This window comes from Dipodomys ordii, unplaced genomic scaffold (genome assembly GCF_000151885.1).
Source record: "Dipodomys ordii isolate 6190 unplaced genomic scaffold, Dord_2.0 Scaffold54, whole genome shotgun sequence".
Classification (NCBI taxonomy): domain Eukaryota; kingdom Metazoa; phylum Chordata; class Mammalia; order Rodentia; family Heteromyidae; genus Dipodomys; species Dipodomys ordii.
The window spans coordinates 814,311-837,224 of NW_012267270.1; the positions used below are offsets into that span (position 1 = coordinate 814,311).

The 22,914-nt window shown below is 60.9% G+C and overlaps 1 protein-coding gene across 1 annotated transcript in view; it reads left to right on the forward strand.

Annotated features, from left to right (window-relative positions):
- Kcnq1 (potassium channel, voltage gated KQT-like subfamily Q, member 1) overlaps positions 1-16,290 on the forward strand; it is a 215,623-nt gene extending 199,333 nt beyond the window's left edge. The window contains exon 15 of the mRNA XM_013020860.1: positions 15,620-16,290. Coding sequence (XP_012876314.1) covers positions 15,620-15,823 — 204 coding nt within the window. The 3' untranslated portion in view covers positions 15,824-16,290. The remainder of the gene's footprint in view (positions 1-15,619) is intronic.
- The last annotated feature ends 6,624 nt before the right edge of the window (positions 16,291-22,914 follow it).

Sequence of the window (22,914 nt, forward strand, 5' to 3'; positions counted from 1 at the left end):
GGAGGGAGGCTGTGACCCCAGGAGGTCGTCGTGGGCTCTGTGGGGTGGGAGGGAGGCTGTGACCCCAGGAGGTCGTCGTGGGCTCTGTGGGGTGGTGGGAGGGGGGCTGTGACCCCAGGAGGTCGTCGTGGGCTCTGTGGGGTGGTGGGAGGGGGGCCGTGACCCCAGGAGGTCCTCGTGGGCTCTGTGGGGTGGGAGGGGGGCCGTGACTCCAGGAGGTTGTCGTGGGCTCTGTGGGGTGGGAGGGGGCTCAGAGGCAGGTTGGAGCTGAGAGTGGCTCGCACGGATGAAGTTCCCTGTAGAAAGCAGAGAGAGGAAGGGGGTGGGGTTGGAGGCGGCGGGAGTTGGGGGGAGGATCCCCGGGGTGGGGGACAGGGAAGCGAGGTTGGTGTTGCCGGTGGTGTCCTGATGACATGCTCACCTGTGTCCACTCTGCGCCCACCTGGGGCTCCAGGAGAGCCCTGCTGCTCTGCCCCTGGCTCCCGGATGCTCTGGGGCCACGCGAGGCCTGGCTGGATGGAAGCTGGCTTTGCCCAGCGGAGGACCTGCATCCGGTCACCAGTGTGGGTCAGGGGACAGCCGTGTGCTGGGTTGGGCAGCCACAGGGGCTTCCCGCAGCCAGAGACAGAAGGTAGAGTGGCAGAGCCCCATGAAGGGGCAGGGCTGAGTGCCTGCGGAGCGGCCTTGTGCTGAGCCCGTGGGGCCCCTGTGGCCCACGCGCTGGGGCTTGGAGGCCCGCGCTCTGCTGCCCGGACGCTGGGGTTCAGCCCCAGGCAGCGGGGGTCACCTCACCTTCCTGGTCCTCTCCTGCCAGCCCCCGCCCAGCTCAGCAACCTTGCAGGGACAGGAGTGTCTTCCGTGGGAGGTCTGAGGCCTCCCCCATCACCCCTCTGTGCCTGGGCCCCAGCCCGCCTCTGCCAGGGTGCCCCGCCTCTGCCAGGGTGCCCCACCTCTGCCAGGGTGTCCCGCCCCTGCCAGGGTGCCCCGCCCCTGCCAGGGTGTCCCACCTCTGCCAAGGTGCCCCACCTCTGCCAGGGTGCCCCGCCCCTGCCAGGGTGCCCCGCCCCTGCCAGGGTGCCCCACCTCTGCCAAGGTGCCCCACCTCTGCCAGGGTGCCCCGCCCCTGCCAGGGTGCCCCGCCCCTGCCAGGGTGCCCCGCCCCTGCCTGAAATCTCTGCCAATCACTGCATGGATGCTTCCTTCTTTGGGTGAGATGTCACCAGGGTCCTTAGGAGCTATTTTTTTTTAATGTCTGCTGCGCGCTAGGCACTGGGAACACGGGGGAAAGTAGGAAGCCACGTACCGTGTGAGCCACAGACAGTAAACAGACAATTAATTATGTTCTGCAGGCTGGGTGCCGAGGGAAGGAGCGCCCCGGCAGTCATTCACGCTCCAGTATGAATGAGTTTATCTGGTGCTCGGCTCACTCTCAGACAGGACCCGGGCCTCCCATTCCATGAACTTGGGCGAGGGTGGGGGGAGGCGCGCCGCGGGGGCCAGGCGCCCATCCTGGTCAGCACCCCTAGCTCCCACTCTACATCCCCAGGGTTTCTCAGACCCCCACCACCCCTGCCTCCGCTGGTCTCAGCCCCTCCTGCCCCCCGTAGCCTCTCCCCGAGGCCTCACCCCCCTCCTGGAAACGATTTTGTTGTCTGCGGAGATTCTGTGTAACTGCCTGTGAGTTATAAGTCTCCCGAGCGAGCAAGCCGCCTGTTACCTAACCAGGCCTGGCTCGTGCCAATGTCTTGAGTAATTATTGGGGGGCGAGGGCAGGGGGCGGGGGGCCTCTCCGAGGGAATGCTACTTCCGTGTCCACTGCATGTGAAAGCCCTGAATCCGGCTGGTTCCTTGGACAGCAGGGGAGAGGAGAGGGGGGTGCAGGGCCCCAGACCCCCTCCCTCCACTTCCTGGGGTCAGAACTCCAGCCAGGCCCCGCAGCCTCCACTTGGCAGCCCACATGGAATCCAAAGTGGAAACCAAAGTGGGGTTCCACACTGACGGGCGCAGGCCCTGGTGGGGCACCGGCCGGCAGCCACGTCCTCCCCTGCCCTCCCCCCTCCTCCCCTGCACCTCATGTCTTGCCCAGCCCTGCAGGCTCCCTCACAGGAGGCTCATCAAAGAAGGTCACAGAGGGGAGGCAGGAGGCCGGAGGCCGGGGCACCAGGGCGGCGGGGACCTCATCCCAGTGCCAGCTCCACCCCTGCCCAGGAGCCAGGAGGGCACTGGCAGGGGTGAGGGTGGGGAACACTGTGATTCCATGCTGCAACACTGATGCCACACAGGGCCCAGAGGGGGCACAGGGCCACAGGGGGCCCACGGGAAGGACATGGGCCCACGGGAGCCACAGGGGTGTACGAGGGGCACATGGGGTTGGGGGATGTGGGGGGCTACAGGAGGATGCCGGGGCACAGGTGTGTACACGGGGCACATGGAGGGCATGGAGGGCATGCTAGGCGCAGTAGGGGTGGGGTGTGGCGGTCTGCAGAGTGAGGCCGGGTGAGGGGCAGGCGGGTGATGAGGGACGATCCGCTGGGTCCGGAGGTCGGCTGCGGGTGGGTTCTTGCCCCAGCTGGCATGTCCAGCTGGGGAGTGGGAGCCCCGGAGCACAGCAGGGGAGGGCTGGGGTCTGGCCAGGGCTGTGTGGGGCAGGGCTGGGGTGGACTGGGAGGGGACACAGCCGGCAGCCATGCTGAGATGTGACAGGGGAGGCCCAGTCAGGAGAGAGCTTTGCACCTGCAGCCAGCACAAGAGCCAGGGCCCGTGTGTGCGGGGCGCAGCGGTCAGACCCCGGACTTCTCTATCCACAGCGACCTGACCCTCTGTCCTATCCTCCCGCAGTGGGACAGAGAGAGGAGCATGCTGGGGCAGCCCCTCCCCCATCCAGCCCCCACGGAAGCCACCGGCCAGCTTCCCTCTGTCCACTGGCCAACGGCAGTGGTCCCTGCAGGCAGTGGCAAGGTGCTGGGTGAAGCAGAGTGCCCCAGGGGTGCCTGGGGACCTGTGTCCAGCAGTCTGGAGGGCAGGGGACATTGGAGGAGGGCTCCTTGGAGCTGGCCGTTCCCTGAGACAGAGGGCAGGGAAGGCAGCCTCTGTCCAGTGATGCCTGGAACTCGGGGGTGTGGGCCGTTCCTAGGCATCCAATCTGGGCACTGCCACCGTGGAGAGGATGGAGCTTGACATGCTGTGCAGGGGCCAAGGGTGCACTCATCCACAAAGGCGCAGGGCGAGAGCAAGGCTGGGCAGCCACGGGCAATGCGTGTCCCCAAAGGACAGGAGGAGGCCTGTGAACTGAGAGCAAACCAGGGACGGTGGCTCCCAGGGCCTGGCCGGGCTGCAGGAGGCCCTGGGGTGGGAGACAGTGAGAGAGAAGTCACCAGTCACCAGAGAGCAAGGTGCCAAAGCTAAACGCGCAGTGGAAAGGGCTGCAGGGTCAAGCACAGCCCCTGGCTAACCCTGACAAACACACACATTCCATGCCCTCTAAACTCCACAACGATGGCAGGAAAGGCATCGAAGGGGGTTAAATAGAAAAAGAAACAGGCCATTGAAGTCACCCAGGACAGAGACTGGGAGAAAAGACTAGAGTAGGCCCAAAAACTTAATTAAAAAAAAAAAGTCAGGCTCCAGCACCTTACACCTGTCATCCTAACTACTCGGAGGCTGAGGTCTGGGGTTGTGGTTCAGAACCAGCCAGGGCAGGAAAGTCTGGGAGACCCTTATCTCCAATTAACCGAGAGACAGACAGACAGACAGACAGAGACAGAGACAGAGAGAGAAAGAGAGAGAGAGAGTCTCCCAGTACTCAGTGGCAGGTGCTTGCCAGGCCCTCTGGCCCACGAGCGCAGTGAGGCACTGGCCATCTCTGAGGAGGAGTCTCCTCACACCCCACCCCCCTGCCAAAGCAGCTGGGGGTGCAGCCTGATCACAGAAATGCAACCAACTCCTCCGTGCTGACAAGTAGAGCTCCCTTCCTGACTCCACTCCCAGAAGGCCCCACGGTCCACCATTGCCGTTTCAGACAGAACACCATCTTGTGTTCCAGACAGACAGAAAAAGTAGGTCACACACAGACGCAAGATGACGTCCGGCCTCTCCATAGCAGCTCGGGAGGCTGGCACACAAGGAAGGGACACTGTCTGCGCACTGTTGAAGGAAGAGGTCGCTTCCGATTTAGATGTCTCCAATGTGTCGCACTCTGGCGCAGGAGAGTGGAATGAAGGTGCACAGTCCAACTTTCACCTCCCACATTGTCTTTTCTCAAAAAAAGTTGCTTGGGTTATGTGTTCCAGCAAAATTGAGAGGAAAAACCAGGAAGAGGAAACATGGAATTTAAAAACCAGGAGAACTTACCCCCCCAAAAAAAATTGTTCAGCAGGACGAGAGAACCACTAGCCTTGCTAAAACTCCCAGAGAAAAAGAAATCAACAATGAAGCTGATAGATGACCAGTGTTCTCTCAAAGCTCAGTAGAAATTTTACAGCTCTTGTGAAAGTTCAAGACTAGATTAGTGACAGATGTATTTAAAAGAGCTAAGCAAAACCCAAGGGCAATTCTTAACTCCAGGTAAAACAAAAAGTTGTAATTGTAGCCAATCATGTGACTCAGCCGAAAATAATATAGCAATGAAAGCGTTACATAGTGTTTCTATAGAGCGCAAGCCATAGACGTTTAGCTACATTGGAAATGTAACTATATTGAGAAGATAAAGGAATGGCAAGAGGTATGAGCAAAATCTCTAAACTTCCATGTTAGACTGTCATGTTAAAACTGAAAAGGTGAGGAGTGGCCATAGAACTGTGTGCCTTAGAAATACGGGGGAAAGGGGGCTGGGAAGGTGGCTCAGTGGTAGAGCGCTTGCCTTGTGTGCATGAGGCCCTGGGTTTGATTCCCCACCACCACATAATCAAAAAGAAAAAAAGCCGGAAGTGGCGCTGTGGCTCAAGTGGTAGAGCGCTAGCCTTGAGCTGAAGAGCTGAGGGACAGCGCCCAGGCCCAGACCGGACCCAAAAAAAAGAAAGAAAGAAAGAAAGAAAGAAATACAGGGGGAAAGCTGAGAGCCTGGGAGAAGGCTGAGGACGTGTTGGGGAGCAAAAATTGGGGGGGGGTGAGGCTATCGTAGCAAAATGGGCCATTCACTCACAGTTGGAGCTTCCCGTGGCGGGTGGGCGGGCTGACGGGCTGTTGGTAAGAAGGCTCTGCCTTCCCGTGGGGATTGTCAATGTCCCGGTGAGATGAAGGGGGAGGGCGTCCACCAAGAGCCTGGGGCTCTGGGGGGCCACGGTGAGGGTGTGCTAGGTAAGATCAGCAGGAGTTTGAGGAAAGAGGCCGGCAGCCGGCTCTTCACACTGTGCGTGTGGACTTGGACTGGAACCTCCTAGAGAGCCAGGGCTGGATTGTACAGGACAGGGCAGTGATGAGCGAGGACACCGCAGGCATAGCCGTCTGGTAGCCAGGGGTAACAGAGGGGCCTGCGCAGGCCTCCAGACCTGAGCAGCACCTCCAGTGGTCTCCAAGGCCCCGGACCTCAGGCAATAATGGGGAAACCTGCAACCACAAGGCTGAGGGCCCGCTCCTCCTGAGGCCTGTGGGATACGCCCAGCGCCGTCAGCCCGTGTCTCCCGGCTGGTGTCCCCGCCACCTCTTCCTCCAGGCCCCACGCACAGGAAGGGTGGGCTGGGAACCTCAGGACAGGCCTGAGTCTCCCATTAGCTCACAGGGTCAGCACCGGCCAGGCAGGGCCTCCTTCCTGGGTGGAGGCCTCCCCGCCCTTCCCCTCACCTTCCGAGCATTGTGGGCTTTCCCAGGACCCCCATCTCAGCCTCCCATCCCCAAGGACACTCCGGCGCTGGGGGCAGCAGGGCTGCTGGCCAGAAGAGCTCGGCTGGTCTTGGGTGAAAGAGAGGGAGGAAAACCCAGAGGCTCCAAGCGCGCGGGGCGGAGCCTCCAGGTGGACAGACCGCTGACAGGGGCCAATTGGGGTTCTGGCCTCCTGGTCATGGGTCTGGACCACCATGGCTGTCACTGCTCCCCACCCCCACTGAAGATGGGGGGAGGGGGCAGGTGAGGAGAGCCATGCAGGTGAAGGTAGGGGCTGGGGCACCGGTGGCCCCGAGGGCACTCGACAACCCGCAGAGCCGGCGCCCCCAGGGCCCGCTGGGATGTGGGAGGCTGGCGGCTTGGGGTGAGGGGTGGGGCTGGCAGCCACTGAGGGGGAGAAGGCGTTGGTGGGGCCTGAGGCCTCCTGCCATTGCAGAGGGGCACAGTGAGTGGCAGGGTCCTGCCTGGCACCATCCACTCTGCTTCTCCATCTTGGCCTGGCCCGGCCCAAAGACTCCCCAGCACAAACTCCCCTTGGCAGGGGAGGAACCTTCCAGGCTGTGAGTGCAGGTGAGGCGGGCCGAGGAGGAGGGGAAAGGTGGACGGAGCTGGCAAAGTTGGAGGGGCCATCGATAGGACCCTGGAGCCACCTTGGAGGAGCACTGGAAGCCGGGACCGCCGCTGTCCTGCTTTGTTCCAGAAGCTAGAGGACCGGAAAGGGACCTGAAATCACATGCCCTCCATCAACACGGCGCCCTCCAAGCTTGGAAGACCTGCTTGTCCATCGCTGGCCCTGTCAGACCCTAGCCTTGGTCAGGGAGATTCTCCCTCCCAGGCCTCCTCCAGCCAACAGGGCTCCCATAACACAGAGTGCCCCCACAAACTGGGCAAGTAGAGGCAGTGTTAGAAGGAGGGAAGCTGGAGAGGGGCCTTCTGCTCACCTGCCCCCTCCCCCCATCTTCAGTGGGGGTGGGGAGCCGTGACAGCCATGGTGGTCCAGACCCATGACCAGGGGGCCCGGGTTTCAGGGGGCAGAAGGGACAGGTTTGGGAAGTGGTATCTGTCACCAGGTTGGAAAACTAGAGTGTCAAGTGGGGCCAAGTGTCCCCAAGACAGCAGCAGCCAGGGGCAGACCCACCCCGGCGATGTGGTGGTGCCAAGCAACCCTGTGTCCCCACTGGCCAATGCCACGGGCCAGGACCAGGGCTGGATTCCACATCCCAGGCCGTGACACAGCATGAGCCCAGGGCCCAGCCTCCAACCTGGCTCCAGCTTCAGGTTCCAAATTCAAGAAATCTGTCCTGGGAGCAGGACGGAAGCAGGGGAGGGCGGGAGGGAGGGAGGGACGGAAGGAGGGAAGGGAGAGAGGCCCCGTCCTGGGTGTGGGCCGGGGCTGGGGGCTGCAGCTGCAGCTCAGCCCGCAGTGGCTGAGTCATGGGGCCCCCATCTCAGGCCAGGACTGAGGCCGGGATGACAGGGAGGCTGGGGTGTCTTGGCCCCTGGGATGCAGGCAAGCTGCCCAGGGCTGCCGCAGTAGAAAGGCCTGGCTGTTGCCCCCCTGTAACCTACAACTTTGCCCCAAGTCCCTGCCACAGACTCAGATTCTGCCCCAGCACCAGTGCCCAGGCTCCTCACTCCCGGCACATCCAGCCATCTGAGGCTGCACACCTATCCCTGGCTGAGCATACATGTGGACCAGGCCCATCAGCCAGCTGTACCCTCCCCGCCCCACCCGAGATCTAAGCCATTCCTGGTGTGTGGCTTGTGCATCTCATCCTGAAAATCTTTATTGAGCACCTGCTGTGTACCAGACACTAGTACAGCAAGATAGGTAGCCCTCTTTGACCCTGGGGAGCTGGAGGACAAAGACAGAAAACAGTGTGGTACAGCAGCCTGCATGCCCACGAGCATGCTCAGAAGCCATCAGTGGGGAGGATGGGGAGGACTGAGGAGGACATCAAGCCAGTAAAGGAAGGAAGCACAGACAGGTGCTGGTACATACATCTGTAATCCCTGCTATTCAGGAAACCGAGATCTGAGGATCACAGTTCAAAGCCAACCTGGGCAGGAAAGTCCATGAGACTCTTATCTCCAGTTAACCATCAAAAAGCTGGAAGTAGCCGGGCGCTGGTGGCTCACGCCTGTAATCCTAGCTACTCAGGAGGCTGAGATCTGAGGATCGCGGTTCAAAGCCAGCCCGGGCAGGAAAGACCGTGAGACTCCTATCTCCAATAAACCACCAGAAAACCGGAAGTGGCGCTGTAGCTCAAGTGGTAGAGCGCTCACCTTGAGCTGAAGAGCTGAGGGACAGCGCCCAGACCCAGAGTTCAAGCCCCACGACCGACAAAAAAAAAAAAAGCTGGAAGTAGCAAACTTAGTGGTAGTGGCTCAAGTGTTAGAGCACTAGACTTGAGCAAAAAAGCTCAATATATAAACTAAGAGGAGGCCTGGGAGTAGAAGCTCTCCCTAAACAAGAGGCTGGGCTGGGTAGATGCAGGAGCAGGAGGTGCGGTCTCCCTAGATGGCCACTCATGTGCTCAGGGAGTTGCCCTGGGTCTTCAGCCTTTTGTCTACTAGCCTGACCCCAACATGGCACCCACAGGTCCCCGCCGTCTGTCCGGGAGCATACCCTGGATGGTTCCTGCGGGCGGCCCCCTCCATGTTGAATATCACATTACCGCAGGGCAAGGCAGTGCCATGGGGCCGTGCCGACCTCGTGCCAGCAGGTAGAATCGAAACCACTGCCTGTGGGAGAGGTACCAGCTCACCGTGTCGGGCGACCAGGCCCCAGGGAGGTGAGGCAAGCAGGGGTGCGGCCTGGCAGTGTCTTCACTTTCAGGGAGAATGTTTCAGTGCAAGTGCTGAGTGGTGAACAGAGGTCAGGCCATAGCTGGCCCTGGGGGGACGGCAGGGCGAGTGGACATGGGGTGGACAAGCAGTGGGGCCCTCACACCAGGAGGGACAACCTGCTCAACACATCCCTGGATCCCACCGAGATGGCCCAGGGAGGGGTCTGTCATGAGCCGCAAGGGGAGAGTCTAAAAAGAGCTAAAGATGAAAACTGAGGAGATGCCCATGCATCCAGAAAGAAGAGAAGCGCAGAAGGTCTAGGATGAGCCATTGCAGGGAGGGCGTGGCGTCAGGGTCAGTCAGCTCAGAAGGCTGCACAGACAAGTGCCGCTCAGTGAGGAGCCACCACAGGTAGGGAGGGCCAGCACGGGGGGAAACGAGGCAGGGATGAGCTAGACAGTTCCCCATGGAGGCTCTGCCATGGGGGAAGCACAAATGTCTACTGAAAGAAGAAGCCAATGGACTGATGGATGGACGGGTGGATGGGTGTATGAATTAATGATGGATGGGTGAATGGATGAATGGGTGGTGGATGGATGGGACGGATGATGGATGGATGGTGGATGGTGGATGAGTAGATGGGTAGATAGATGGTAGATGAATGGATGGATGGATGGATAGATGGATGGATAGATTGTAGATGAATGGGTGGATGGATGATGGATGGTGAATGAATGGATGATAGATGAATAAATGGATGGATGGATGATAGGTGGGTGGATGGATGGTGGATGGATGGATGATGGGTGGATGGATGGATGGGTAGACAGATGTATGATGGATGAATGGATGATGGGTGGATGGATGGGTGGGTAAGATGGATGGTGGATGGGTAGGTGGATGGTTTGGGTGGATGGATGGATGGGTTGGTGGATGGTTGGGTGGGTGAGTGAATGGATGATAGATGGATGGTGGATGGGTGGGTGGATGGATGGGCAGGTGGATAAGAGAAGGGATGGATAGATGGCTAAATGAGTGGATGGATGGATGAGGAGGTGGATGGTTGGATGGATAGATGGATGGGTAGGTAGATGGGTGGATGGATGGTAGATGGGTAGGTGGATGGATGGATGTATGCATGAATGGATGGATGGATGGGTGGGTAAGATGGGTGATGGATGGGTAGGTGGATAGTTTGGGTGGATGGATGGATGGGCTGGTGGATGATTGGGTGGATGGATGGATGGGTAGGTGGATGATGGATGGATGGATGGATGGATGTGTGCATGCATGTATGAATGGAGGGGGTTTGGATGGATGGATGGATGGGTGGGTGGATGGATGGATGGATGGATGGATGGATGGATGTGTGCATGCATGGATGAATGGAGGAGGTGGGTGGATGGATGGATAGGTGGATGGATTGGATGGGGGATGGGTGGATGGGTGGGTGGGTCGATGGATGGTGGATGGGTGGGTGGGTCGATGGATGGGTGGGTGGGTGGGTAAATGGATGGATGGGTGGGTGAATGGATGATAGATGGATGGTGGATGGGTGGGTGGGTGAATGGATGGTGGATGGATGGGTGGGTGGATGGAGGATAGATGGATGGTGGATGGATGGTAGGTAGGTGAATGGATGGATGGGTGGGTGAATGGATGATAGATGGTGGATGGATGGATGGGTGGGTGGATGGATGATAGATGGATGGTGGATGGATGATAGATGGATGGTGGATGGATGGATGGGTGGATGGGTGGGTGGATGGATGATGGATAGATGGTGGATGGATGGATGATGGATAGGTAGGTGGATGGATGGATAGGTGGACACATGGAGAGGTTGGGCTATTCACATGGGTGAATAGACCTCAGGTGGCCATAGGTGTAGACACAGGCTCAGAGTAGCCTAACCAGCCTGGTTTTGGGGGCCGGCCTTGTGTGGAGTGGAGGAAGGGAGGTGAAGGAGCTCTGGATCCCCACAGCAGTGGGTTGGCCTGTGGGTTCTCGGGGCACAGAGGGGCAGGTGAGAGGACGCAGGGTAGCAGAGCCATACGGGCCCTGTCGGGATCCTGGGAGCCGGTGCACGAGGGAGCCCTGAGTTCCCAGACCTGGAGCTCAGGGCCCTGGTGGGGGTGGGGAGTGGCCGAGGGGACAGGCCCAGCCAGAGAGCGGCCATCGGGGGCAGTGAGGCCCTTTCCACCTGCGCCTCAAGCTGGGCCGAGGGTCCGCGCCTGGTTCAGCTGAGGCCACCGCGCTTGCTGGCCTCAGGTACAAAGCGTTCTGCCCGGCGTCCCCCTGGCTTCCGGGACTCCAGCTCAGCAGAGAATCAAATGCAGGCGGGGCGCACCCGCCGCAGCCAGCACAAACACTGGCTCTCAGCTTCCAGCCTCTTTTTCCAGCCTGCCCTACATTCCCGCCCGCCCAGCCCAGCAGCTGCTGCGGGGCCCGCCCAGCGGACCCTCCAAGGCCTGCTAGGGGGAGGCCTAAGGCCCCCATCCTAGGCTGGGGTCCCCTACACCTCCACACCCCCATTGGACAGCCCTTTGGACAGCCCTGCTCAGCCACCCTGTCAGGCTGCCCCACAGAGCAGGTGGACAGGGGCCTCGGGGCCTCGGGGCTGCCGCTGGCCGGCGCCGTCACCTCTGCCCCATCCACTAAGATGAAAGGGAGGGACGGGCAGGGGACCTGGCTCCTCGGTAGAAATGGTGGCGGGGGGGGGGGCTACTGGACCTGCAGGCCTCAAAGAAGGGGTGCTGGGCCCCACAGGGAGAGCTGAGCCTGGAAGTAGAGGTGTAGGAGACGTGGCTAGTGAGGGAGGGCAGGGCTGCGCTGTGGCCATGACCCAGTAGACTCTGTGTCCCTCTACAGTGCTCCGTCTAGCATGGGGCCAGGGCAGGGCAGCGGGGGGCGGGGGAACCCTGGGACTCCATGCCTCTGCTGGGGGACAGGGACTAATGAGATGTGGGACTGCTCCAGTGGGCACCCCTCTGCTGAGCCAGCAGGCACCGCCGAGCCTGGGCAGAGCCTTGGGGGGCACTGACCAGGCCCAGCCACTGGGCAGCCTGGGCCAAGCCCCCAGCCCAAGACGCAGCTGGTCATAATGAGCTCACCAAGTCTCATGGACCTTCCTGCCCGGGCTGGCTTTGGGCTGTGGTCCTCAGATCTCAGCCTTCTGAGTAGCTGGGTGGGCTGTGGTCCTCAGATCTCAGCGTCTGAGTAGCTGGGTGGGCTGTGGTCCTCAGATCTCAGCCTCCTGAGTAGCTGGGTGGGCTGTGGTCCTCAGATCTCAGCCTCCTGAGTAGCCGGGTGGGCTGTGGTCCTCAGATCTCAGCGTCTGAGTAGCTGGGTGGGCTGTGGTCCTCAGATCTCAGCCTCCTGAGTCGCCGGGTGGGCTGTGGTCCTCAGATCTCAGCCTTCTGAGTCGCCGGGATGACGGGCGTGACACCAGCTGTTCTCATATATATTGGCAATGTATTACAAAATTATTCCCCTTCTTTTCCCCCTTCCCCTTCTCCTAAGTAGTTCTGTGGTCTTATGTTCTGTGTTTACCATGTATACATGTACATATGTGGGTAAGTATACATATGTGCATGTCCGTTGGGAGAGTGTGTCATTTCGGTCTTCCTTCCACATATGAGTGAAAACACCCAATATTTTGATTTTGAGCTTGCCTTGTCTCACTCAGTACAACATCTTCCAGTTACAGGGATGATTTCCTTTTTCTTCATAGCTGTGTAATCTTCCATAGTATGCACATACCACGTGTTCTTTATCCATGCATGTTGATGGGCACCTAGGCTGATTCCATTTGTCAGGCGATGTGCCCGAGGTGCACAACACTAAAACGGTGAAGCTTCCAGCACCGTCCTCTTGCTACCTATGAGGAAACAGAGGTGCAGAGAGGAGAAAGGAAGTGCCAAGGTTATGCAGACGGGAAGTGAAGAGGCTTTGACCTGAGCCCCAGCGCGTGTGTCTCGGTGGCCCCTTCGGCCTGCACGCTCCTGGGCCCCGTGTGCTGCTGCAGTGGCAGGAGGGCGGCCGCCCCTGGGGGCTGGCACCACAGCCTAGCAACGACCCCTGACTCTTCCCCAAGAGCCTTAACACCGTCATGAACGCAAGGTGTCGCGGCCTCACCAACGCCCTGACCTGCGTGCCCTGCACCCGCACCGCACGCCCAGTCAGCCCCACCAGGAGCCAGGGTGGTTTACGGGCGCTAGCTCCACAGTGGGGCTGGGTACCCCGGCCTGCACACACACTGTACTCATTCAACAACAGCTGGTCCTCCCCTGGGCTGGTGCTGAGGCTCCTCCCCTGGGCTGGTGCTGAGGCTCCTCCCCTGGGCTGGTGCTGAGGGTGCCCGAGCCAGCTGGGGGCTGCGTGGGGGAGGTGGGAGGTGAGGGAGGACGGCGTGAGAACACCAGGTTCCAAGACAGAGCGGAGCCTAGGCAGAGGGAGCAGGACAGCCCTGACCAGCAGAGGCTAGAACACATGGACACATGAGCATCGGCAGAGGCCTGGGAAGGATGAGGGAGAAGAGGCCATGTGAAAAATGGGGGCTGGGGACCACAGCCACAAAGGGGCTTGGGCACGTCCTGGGCCGGCAGGGCAGTGGGGGGCCCGGGTTGTGCTCTGGAAGGATCTCCACGTGGAAAGCTGTTGGGATCAGAAGCCAGCAAAGCAATGGGTTACTCCTACACCGGGCCAAGCAAGAGACAAGGGCCGCAGAGCACGGTGGCTCCCGCCTGTCATCCTGGCTCCTCACCAGGCTGAGATCTGAGGATCATGGCTCAAACCAGCCTGGGTAGGAAAGTCCATGAGGTTCTTATCTCCCATGAACCAGCAAAAATCTGCAAGTAGAGGTGCGGCTCAAGCGATAGAGCACCAGCCTTCATTGAAAATAGCTAAGGCATGATGCCCAGGCCCTAAGCGTAAGCCCCAGAACCAGCAAAAAAAAAAAAAAGAAAGAAAAGAAGTCCAGGCTGGATGAGGCGCCTGCAGACGAGCCGAGTCGGGTGGAGGCTGGGCAGGTTCTTCAAAAATTTCTCTTGAAAGACTCTTTTTCAAGAATTTTTCTTTTGAAAACAAATTCATAACCACATCAAACGGGACTCTCTGCCTCCTTGGGCACGGTGGCCGACGGCCGCGGGCTTTCTAACTAGCTGTTATTCTAATTGCTTTTTTCTCTTCCGAGGCCGCCGAAGTCCTCTCTGGTTATTAATTTGGTGTGTCGAGGCAGGGCACAAAAGGGGCTTTTGTGTGTCAGGCCTTTCAGTCACTATCAGATTGCAAATGGCCGCAAGATCCAAGGTCCCCAACACGAATCTGCCCCGTGGCCTTGGGGAGACCAGCCCGTGCTCAGAACAGGTTCTCTCTTCTCTGGAGGGCGCGATGCTCCCCGGGCACCTGCACACTGAGCCGAGGCTCCTCACGGTCAAGGTGGTCAGGGCCACGGCTGCCTACAGCCCAAGCCGGGGGAGAAAGGTGGGGCCGAGACCTCAGGACCACTGCGGGTGTGGTGTCTTGGGATCCGAACTCTGGGGCCAAGGGGACTGCCTGGGCCTGGGCCCTCCCTCCCAGGGGCCAGCAGGACTGGGGGGGGGGGCGTCCAGGGACTGCTGGGACATGTGTTCTGTGCCCTGCCCAGGAGAGACCCTTCCTCAGCTACCATGGTAGTCCAGCCCTCCTTGTAGTACCTTAGAAGAGGCTGGTGGCCACAGCGCAGTCCCGTGAAGCCCCGGAAGCCCGGCACACCGGCAGCTTCCCCTCCATCCAACACTCTTGACCTGCCGGCCTCCAACAGGCCTGCACCCCGCCCAGATTCCCATCGCCATCAGCAGCCCGGGGCGCAGCGCTCACAGAGACGTGCGCAGGTCCAGGTGGGAAGGCGCCCGGCGGCGGCCCCCCAGGCCAGCGGTCAGCAGGGCTTAGTCACCCGGCCACGCATTCCGGCAGTCCGCCATGGGCCTCACCTGACTCTCAGCTGCCGTCGGTCGGGCTGCTCTCCCGCCCCGCCCCCGTTTCAGGTCTTTTCAGTGCTCTGGGGGCCTCAGAGCAGCACCCGCCCAGCGGCCAGGACAAAGCCTGTGCCAGCCCAGAGGGCACCAGCCGGGCACTGCTCCGCCCGGAGCTCCTCGTGCCGGCCCTTCCCCCAGCCCTCAGGGCGGGCTCGGCGGGGAAGGCTCCGGCCTTGCCAGGCAGGGCCTTTGCTGCTTCCACCTTCCCATCGGCCAGCTCGCCACTTCCGGCCATGAGAACAGGGCTCCAGGGCGGGTGAGCCCACGCCTCCCTTCCAGGGGCGCTCTGACCACCTCAGGCTTCAGGCTCCCGTGGAGGCCCTCTGAGGAGAGGCAGACCTTGGGCTCCTCATGGATGGAGCATCTACTCTGGGCCTCGTTTATCCCCAGCCCTGCCCTGCCTCTACCTCCCCTCTGGCCCTTGACAGGCGTGTGGTAGAGGCCCTGTGGCCAGGAACTCTGCCTGGCACGGACCTGACCCCTGGGGCTCTGGGAAGATGGGGGTGTCACTAAGTTAGGGAAGGGGCGCCTGAGGGATGACAGGAAGAGAGGCGCAGCCTTGGGAAAGGGCAGCGCCGGGGGGTCTGGTCACCCAACGGGGCCGGGGTCTCCGCCTCCTGCCAGGCACCTGATGGACAGCGGCCTCCACGCACCGTCCACACCCAGCCCCGCGGAGCCCCGCACCCACCGCCTCCGCTGTCCCAGGGCGGCGCTCTGCAGCCTGAGCGAGCCTGGCTCCTATGATCCTTGACCCCCGGCCTCCCCCAGGAAGCCAAAGGCCACAGCAAAGCCAGGACTTAGGGGGTGCTGACGGACTCCAGGGTCTAGCCAGAACTTTGGAGGCTAGTAGGCATCACCCAGACGCCCACAGGGACCCCAGGCCACACAGATAGACAGGGCAGCGTGGGCATACCCCTCTCCGGGCCTCACTGGCCTGGGCCCTGAGGTGGTCTCCAGACTGTCACCTGCGCTACACACACTCTTCCTGTCCCCAGGTGACACAGCTGGACCAGAGGCTGGTGCTCATCACAGACATGCTCCACCGACTGCTCTCCTCGCACCAAGCCCCCCCGGCCCGCAGCAGCCCGGCCCACGGCGAGGACGGCTCCATCCGCCCTGAGCTCTTCCTGCCCAGCAACGCCCTGCCCACCTATGAACAGCTGACCGTGCCCCCCAGAAGCCCCGACCCCAGCTCCTGAGGAGGCAGGGCTCTGGGAGGGGAGCCCCTCTCCACGGGGCCGGCACCTGGCGCCTCAGCCCCGGGGGGTCACACTGGTGCCCAGCTGAGCCCCGCGGGGGCCCCCTTAGGCCCATTCTCGACCTGGGCTGGGTGTGCGCCGCCGCTCGGGTGACGCATCCCAAACGGTGGCAGGGGCAATGGTCAGCTGGCCTGGCCAGGTGACCCTGAGGGAAGACACTGACTTCCTGAGGAGAGACCACGGAAAGGCCCAGAAGGGGCCATGGGGCTTATCCTAGCCTCCAGTCTAAGTTGGACAGAGAATGGGCAGCGCAGAGCGGGGCGGAGCCAGCCCCGGGCCCTGTCGGGAGGGTCTGCCTCCCTCCTTCCCACAGATGAGGACGCCAGGGCAGGGGGCTGCGGGCACCCAGCTTCCGGGGCGCCCCCCGGACAGGATGCCTGTCCCACCCCTCTGCCCCACTCAGGACAGGCATGTCCTCCTTGCCACAGAGAGCGGAGTCCTCCGTCTCTCCCCCTCTCTCCAGCCCCTCCCCCCAATAGCCTGCCATTCCCCAGCCATGGGACAGATGGACAGAGGCCCCGGCAGGAGCTGCACTGCGAGGCGCGGGGTGGAGGTGGGCTGGAGGCTGCCACGGGCCCCCTGGACGGGCCCCTCCCTGCGGGCCTCGCGTCTCCTGGGAATCAGGATAATCTGTGGTGATGGGGAATCTGTGTTTTAATGAGGTTCACGGTGTGGTTGTGATTAATCATTCTGCAGGGTTTTCCTAATAAACATGGAGTTCCACAATTGGTCTTGGTGCCGACATAGAGCCCAGTTCTCAAGGACAACCTGGTGCCCGGCTTTGTCCCCCTCCCCCACCGGGGAGACCCACACAGAGCAGGCCTCCACCTCCCCTTCCATGACACGGTGCTCACCCCGCCTGTCCAGGTGGTGTCTGCTGGCACCGTCCTGCCCTGGCCTGTGCCCACCTGCCTGTTTATGGGTGCTGTGCCCAGCTCAGAGGAGAGAAATCGGGCAGCGCTAAGCTCGCTCACCTTGGTTCCTCTGTGAGCCCCTCTTGTCTCGCCAAAGGACCCCTGAATCCCTGGCCATGGGGCTGGAGGCATCTGAGATTTCACGCATGGAGCGGGCTGGGGTCCCGAGGCAGTGGGTGGCCAGGGGTAGAGAGAGGGGACACAGGTGTGAGGAGGTTGCTGAGGCCGCTGGGGGAGGAGAGGATCCCGGTCTCCCTTGTGCTCCCTGCCCCCACCTCCCCTGGTGTTCTCCCGAGTCCGGCGCTGGCTCCCACCGTGGGGTCTTGGTGCCCGGCCTGGATCTTGGTGCTGACTGGACCTGGCCAGTCCTGAGGGAAAGCACAGGGGGCTGCTCAGCCTCGGGCTCCCCACCCGCGTGGCTGCACCCTGGTGGGGGTGGGGGCAGCGCCGATCAGGGGGGTGGGGGCAGCGGTGATCAGGAAGGCGGGCGCTGTTGTGTCCTTGTTGGGTAAATATTTGTGCAAGCCCAGGACGGGGCTGGCTGGAAGGCAGTGCCCGGGCCGGGCGCTGCAGCGGGGCCTCCAAGTGGGCCGCTGCGCTGCGCAGGAGCCGCTGAGCACGGCGCCCAGCGCTCCCCTCCCCCCTGGAAGGGCCATTGCGGCCTTCTCGGGTGTGAAATGCAATTTACCTGAAATAAAGCCCAATTATAGAATTAGCTAATTAAAGCCGCAGTCGAGGCTGGGCCTGGCCAGGCCAGTGCTCGGTGCCTGCCCGGTGCCCGCTGCCGAAGCGAACAGATGGTGCCCCAGCCCCGCCGAGCTGGCCACATTCCTTCACTCTGTCCCCCCGGTAAGTGACCTAGACAGCACACGACCATCTGGTGTGTGACACGTCCTGCGGGCTCCGGACAATGGCCAGGCCGACCTCTCTGTGAGAGGACCGTCGTCCGGGCAACGGCGGTGTGCAGCCTCGGCCCATTCTCCGGCCCCCGCCCTCAGCCCTTTCTTCAGCCCTCCTCGAGCCCTGCTTCGGCTGCCTGGCCGCCTGGCTGACAATATCCGTGGCTATTTGTCCCCCGAGCCGGGCCTTTGTCTCCAAATTGGGCTCCCTGATTGAAGTCTGAGTGGCCCATGGGTGCCAGAAGCATCTGCCAGGGGCTGGGTAGGGCTCCGAGCCGTAGATGCACCCTCCCCCGCCCCCCTCCCGCCCCTGCCTGGGGCTCTGGCCTCACCCCTGGGGAAGTCAGACCTGGTCTGGCCTGGGCTGATTGATCCTAAAGTTCTCCTGTCTTCTGGCCAGGCGGAGGAGACGAGGCACCTGCCAGCTGTGCTGCCCAGGCCCCCGAGATGGTGCAAGTCCCTCAGAGGAGCCCGGCTGGGTGGGGGGTGGTGAGAGGTGTGCCAGCCTGGCACACATGCGCAGGTACCAAACAAAGCCAAAGCACCTAGTTGGGCTCTCAGCCCTGTCTCCCCGCTGCTCACGCAGCCCCAACCCCTCCCGATCCAGCCTCGCCCCTCCCTTGGAGCTGGTGGTGGCTCCCCGGCCCTGCCCCTCCTCGCTCTGGACTCCTTGCCCTGTCTTTTGGCGCGCAGGGGAGGGGCAGGGGGTCAGGGGTGGGAGCCCCTGGCATCGGCCTGGCCCTGCTGGGTGTCAGCAAGTCCAGATAAATAAGCGAGGGATAAGCGAAGACTGGGGGGAGCGGCCAGTGCTGCTGGGGCCCCAGAGATGCCCAGGCCCAGACGGGCACCACTCGGTAGTGCCAAGGGGATGGATGCCCCAGGAGAGGAGCTTCGCCTACACCCTGAGGAAGGAGGCCCACCCAGACTCTGCACCCGACGTGGCCACTGGGCCGGGCGGGGCGGAGGTACAGGCACCTGCGGGGAGGGCACGCCCACCCCTCTCGCAGAGGCCGGCCTCGCACCCTGATGCCTGGCAGCTTCTGAGACCTCCTCCCAGCTTGGCCAAAGCCCAGCGCCCCAAAGACGCCAGCCCACAGTCCCCCAGGACCGGAGGCCCCAGAGACCCTGGGACATGCCCCCATCTGGCCCTATTTGAGAGGACATCCTCACATCACAGCCCTCAGCCACCACAAGACCCCCCCCAGGTCAGCTGGGGGGCCCAGCAGGAGAGCTGGGGTGTGCTTAGGATAGTCCAAGCCAAGGAAACCGCTGCTGTCCACCGCTGCTGTCCACCGCTGCTGGCCCACACGCCTCTGGGCCCACGCCCACCAGGCTGGCCCAATGCAGCACCGGCAGGCATGCCAAACAGACCCGCGTGGGCCGCCGGGGTCCTGGCCAGCCAGGGCCTATGGGTGGGTGGGGTGGGGGCTCTATTGGCCAGAGAGAGGGGGTGAAATGGCCGGTTGAAGTTAGGGGCTACCCCCTCTACCCCAAGGCCTGTGAGGCCCAGGCACACCCTCTCTGCCAGCCCCCAGGTGCTGGGTGAGTGTGGCGAGGGGTCCCCTCTGCGCAGGCTCCGTGCCCCGGCCCTGCTCCCAGCAACCCATGACCACGGCAGCTCAGGGACGCGACGACGCAGGAGGTGGGAGCTGCCTGGCCCGGCCCAGCCCTGAACTGGGCACCTCTCCCCCATGCCTCCATACCCCACCTCTAGTCTCAGCCCCACCAGACCTTAGGGGGACAGGTCTGCCCTGACTCCCGGAGCCCAGTCCACCCCTGGTGCCCAGGGATCGGGGCGGCACAGGTGATGGGGACCACAATGAGCCCCTCCAGGGCCCCAGCAGTCTGGCCTCCCAGCCGGCCCTGCCAGCGCCCTCGCCTGGGGGGGTGGGGAGAATGGGGGAGGGGACAGTCATACCCAGAGCTCACTGTACCCGGAAGTGGCCAGCAGCAGCAAAACAACAATCAAAGGAAGCTGCGTGTCGGCTGTCATCTACAATCTTAGCTGCTCAGGAGGCTGAGATCTGAGGACTGTGGTTCGAAGCCAGCCTAGACAGAAAAGTCCCACGAGATGCTTACCATCCATGAGCCACCAAACAGCCGGAAGTGGAGCTGTGGCTCAAGTGGCAGAGTGGCAACCTTGAGCAAAAAGCCAAGAGAGAGTGTGAACCCCTGAGTTCAAGTCCTGGCATGCACACACACACACACACACACGCACGCACGCACGCACACACACACACACACACACACGTTGGGGGCAGAGGATCTCCCAGGCATAAGAAGTATTCTCAAGGTCTGGAGAGGAACGCGGAGCGCAGGAGAAGGCCCCTCGGTGGGGTTTTCTGGCCCGGCACACACCAGCAGCAGCCTTGGCATTGGCGGGCCTCGGAGAAGACACGTCTGGGGGCAAAGACTGCACAGCTGTGGTCAGGAAGGAACTGCCTGGCGATCTGGCCCTCCGGGCCTCCAGGCTCGGTTCCCAGGGGGTCTGAGCTCAGGCTGGGAGGTCAAAGAGCACTGTGCCTGCAGCAAGAGCCGCCCTCAGACAGCCCTCGAATGTGCCCACTGCCTCCAAGATGGCTGCCACCGCACCTGCCACCTGCAAGGCCATTGGATCCTTAAGAAACTGCTCCATGCTCCAGACACTGATGAAAATGAACTAAGCAACTCAAGGGCAACAATGGGAGGAGGAGAATGAGAGTGAGCAGCTGACACTGAGCCAAAGCAAAGAAATGTAAATATCACCACCTGACGTGGAAGGGATAGCTGTATTGTCAAAGCTCATAGAATTCTCAAACTTTGCCGGGCGCCAGTGGCTCCCGCCTGTCATCCTAGCTACTCAGGAGGCTGAGATCTGAGGACTGAAGTTCAAAGCCAGCCCAGGCAGGAAAGTCCATGAGACTCTTATCTCCAATAAACCACCAGAAAACTGGAAGTGGCGCTGTGGCTCAAGTGGTAGAGCGCTGGCCTTGAGCTGAAGAGCTGAGGGACAGCGCCCAGGCCCAGAGTTCAAACCCCACGACCGACAAAAAAAAAAAAAAAGAATTCACAAGCTTTATAGACCACCATAATGACAATTTGTCTCGTGAAGGCTAAAAAGTGTTTGTGACTTTAACTATCACTATTCCACAATACGTGAAATGTGTGAAATCTTTGTGATCACCTAATCTCAATAAAAAATTATGTTAAAAAGAAAGAGAGAAAGAAGAAAGAAAGAAAGAAAACACTCTGCTATAGCAGACCACTGATGAGACTGCCCAAACAGAAAAAGAGTTCTTCCTGAAGCCGGGTGCTGGTGGCTCACGCCTGTAATCCTAGCTACTCAGGAGGCTGAGACCTGAGGATTTCAGTTCAAAGCCAGCCCGGGCAGGAAAGTCCATGACACTGTTATCTCCAATAAAGCATTCGAAAACCGGAAGTGGCGCTGTGGCTCAAGGCTGCTCGCCTTGAGCTGAAGAGTGCAGGGACAGCGCCCAGACCTGGAGTTCAAGCCCCACGACTGACCAAAAAAAGAAAAAATTCTTCCTGGAAGGTTTTTATACACACACACACACACACACACACATGTGCATACAAAATGGAACAGTCACCTAGACATCAAGGATCTCATTCCCATCCTGACTCAGCCAGTCCAGCTGTGTGGCCTAGGGCAGGGCCCCCGACCTCTCTGTGCTGAGCTGGCCATTGCAGCCTGACCTTCACAGCACTGACATCTGGCTCTGCGCATGCGTACAGAACCACGCAGCCAGAGATGGAGCAGAAGCAAAGGCACCCCAGGTACCCCATTCTTCCCAAGAGCAGCGCCGCAGGGCGGGGCTTCTCTCGGCAGAGCTGTGCTGGTGCCTGGTCCAGAGGAGACCTGGCAGGGCCTCAGACACCATCGGCTGGTGCATTGGCCCAAGAGCGGAAGGGAAACGTGACACCCCCATACTGCACCCCAATGGGAAAGCCCACAGCGTGACCCTGAGGTCACAAGCAGGGTCTGGTGAGACCCCTCTGGCCACAGCCCCTGGAGAGGCAGCCCGTGCTGGAGAGACCGCAGCCAGGCAGGGTCCCTGATGCAGGGGTGCAGACCAGGCCTGGGCAAGGCCGCGGGAGCCCAGCAGAGGCCCAGGCACTGGATGCCAGCATGGCCTGGAAGGGCCTGTCCCCGGACGCTGGGGGCCCTGTCGGGGGCTTTGTAGGGGAGGCTTCAGGACGGTGGGAAATGTCACTGATGTCAAAGAGTCTTGATCAAATCCCCTTCCTGTCCACAGAGCCCATCAAAGGACTGGAGAAGAGGGGCGTAGACAATGGGCATGGTCTTCCACTGACTGGTGGGCCTGCCTGGGATGTGGGGTGCAGGCTTGCATGGGGCCATGTAGACGGTCACCTGGTCTCCTCCCCAGATCATGTGTATGTGTGTGTGTGCGCACACGTGCGCGCGTGCATGCATCTATGTGTATGCATGCGCTCACGTTGGCTCCATTAGTGGGGCTTGAACTCAGAGTCTGGGCACTGTCCCTTAGCTTATTCACTCAAGGCTGGCACTCTTCCACTTGAGCCACAGCTCCTCTGCTGGCTTTTTGGTGGTTGATTGGACAGAAGCGTCTCACAAACTTTCCAGCCTGGACTGACTGGGGGTCACAGCCCTCAGATCTCAGGAGTACAGGACTATAACCGCCAGTGCCCCCATGACGGCTCTGTAATGACGTGAGAGACAGATCTGCGTATCCAAAATGAGACCGCACGCTCCCCACACAGCCCCCCACACTCCCCCAGAACCCACGGCCAGGCACCTCACACTTCTTCCGGTCTCCATCAAAGGGCATTTTGTTCTAGTTCATTTACTTTACTTCAAAATTCAAGCACCTGGGGCTGGGGGCGGGGGGGGGAGAGGGGGGAGGAGAGGTGGGCACTGTCCAAAAAGAATTGTACTCACCTAAGAAAGAATAGGCAAAAAGATGCTTTAATATAAAAAAGAATCATTGAAGCTGGGCACCAGTGGCTCCTGCGTGTAATCCCGCTGCTGCGGAGGCTGAGATCTGCAGGCCCCATCTTATGCTTCAAAGCCAGCCCGGGCAAAGAAAGTCCATGGGACACTTTTTTTTTTTAATTTTATTTGATTTTATTTGTGAACATACTGTACAGAGGGGTTACAATTGCATGGGCAGGATAATGCGTACATTTCTTACCAAGCATTGCAGCCTCCTCCTTTGTTTACCCTTCCCATCCCTTC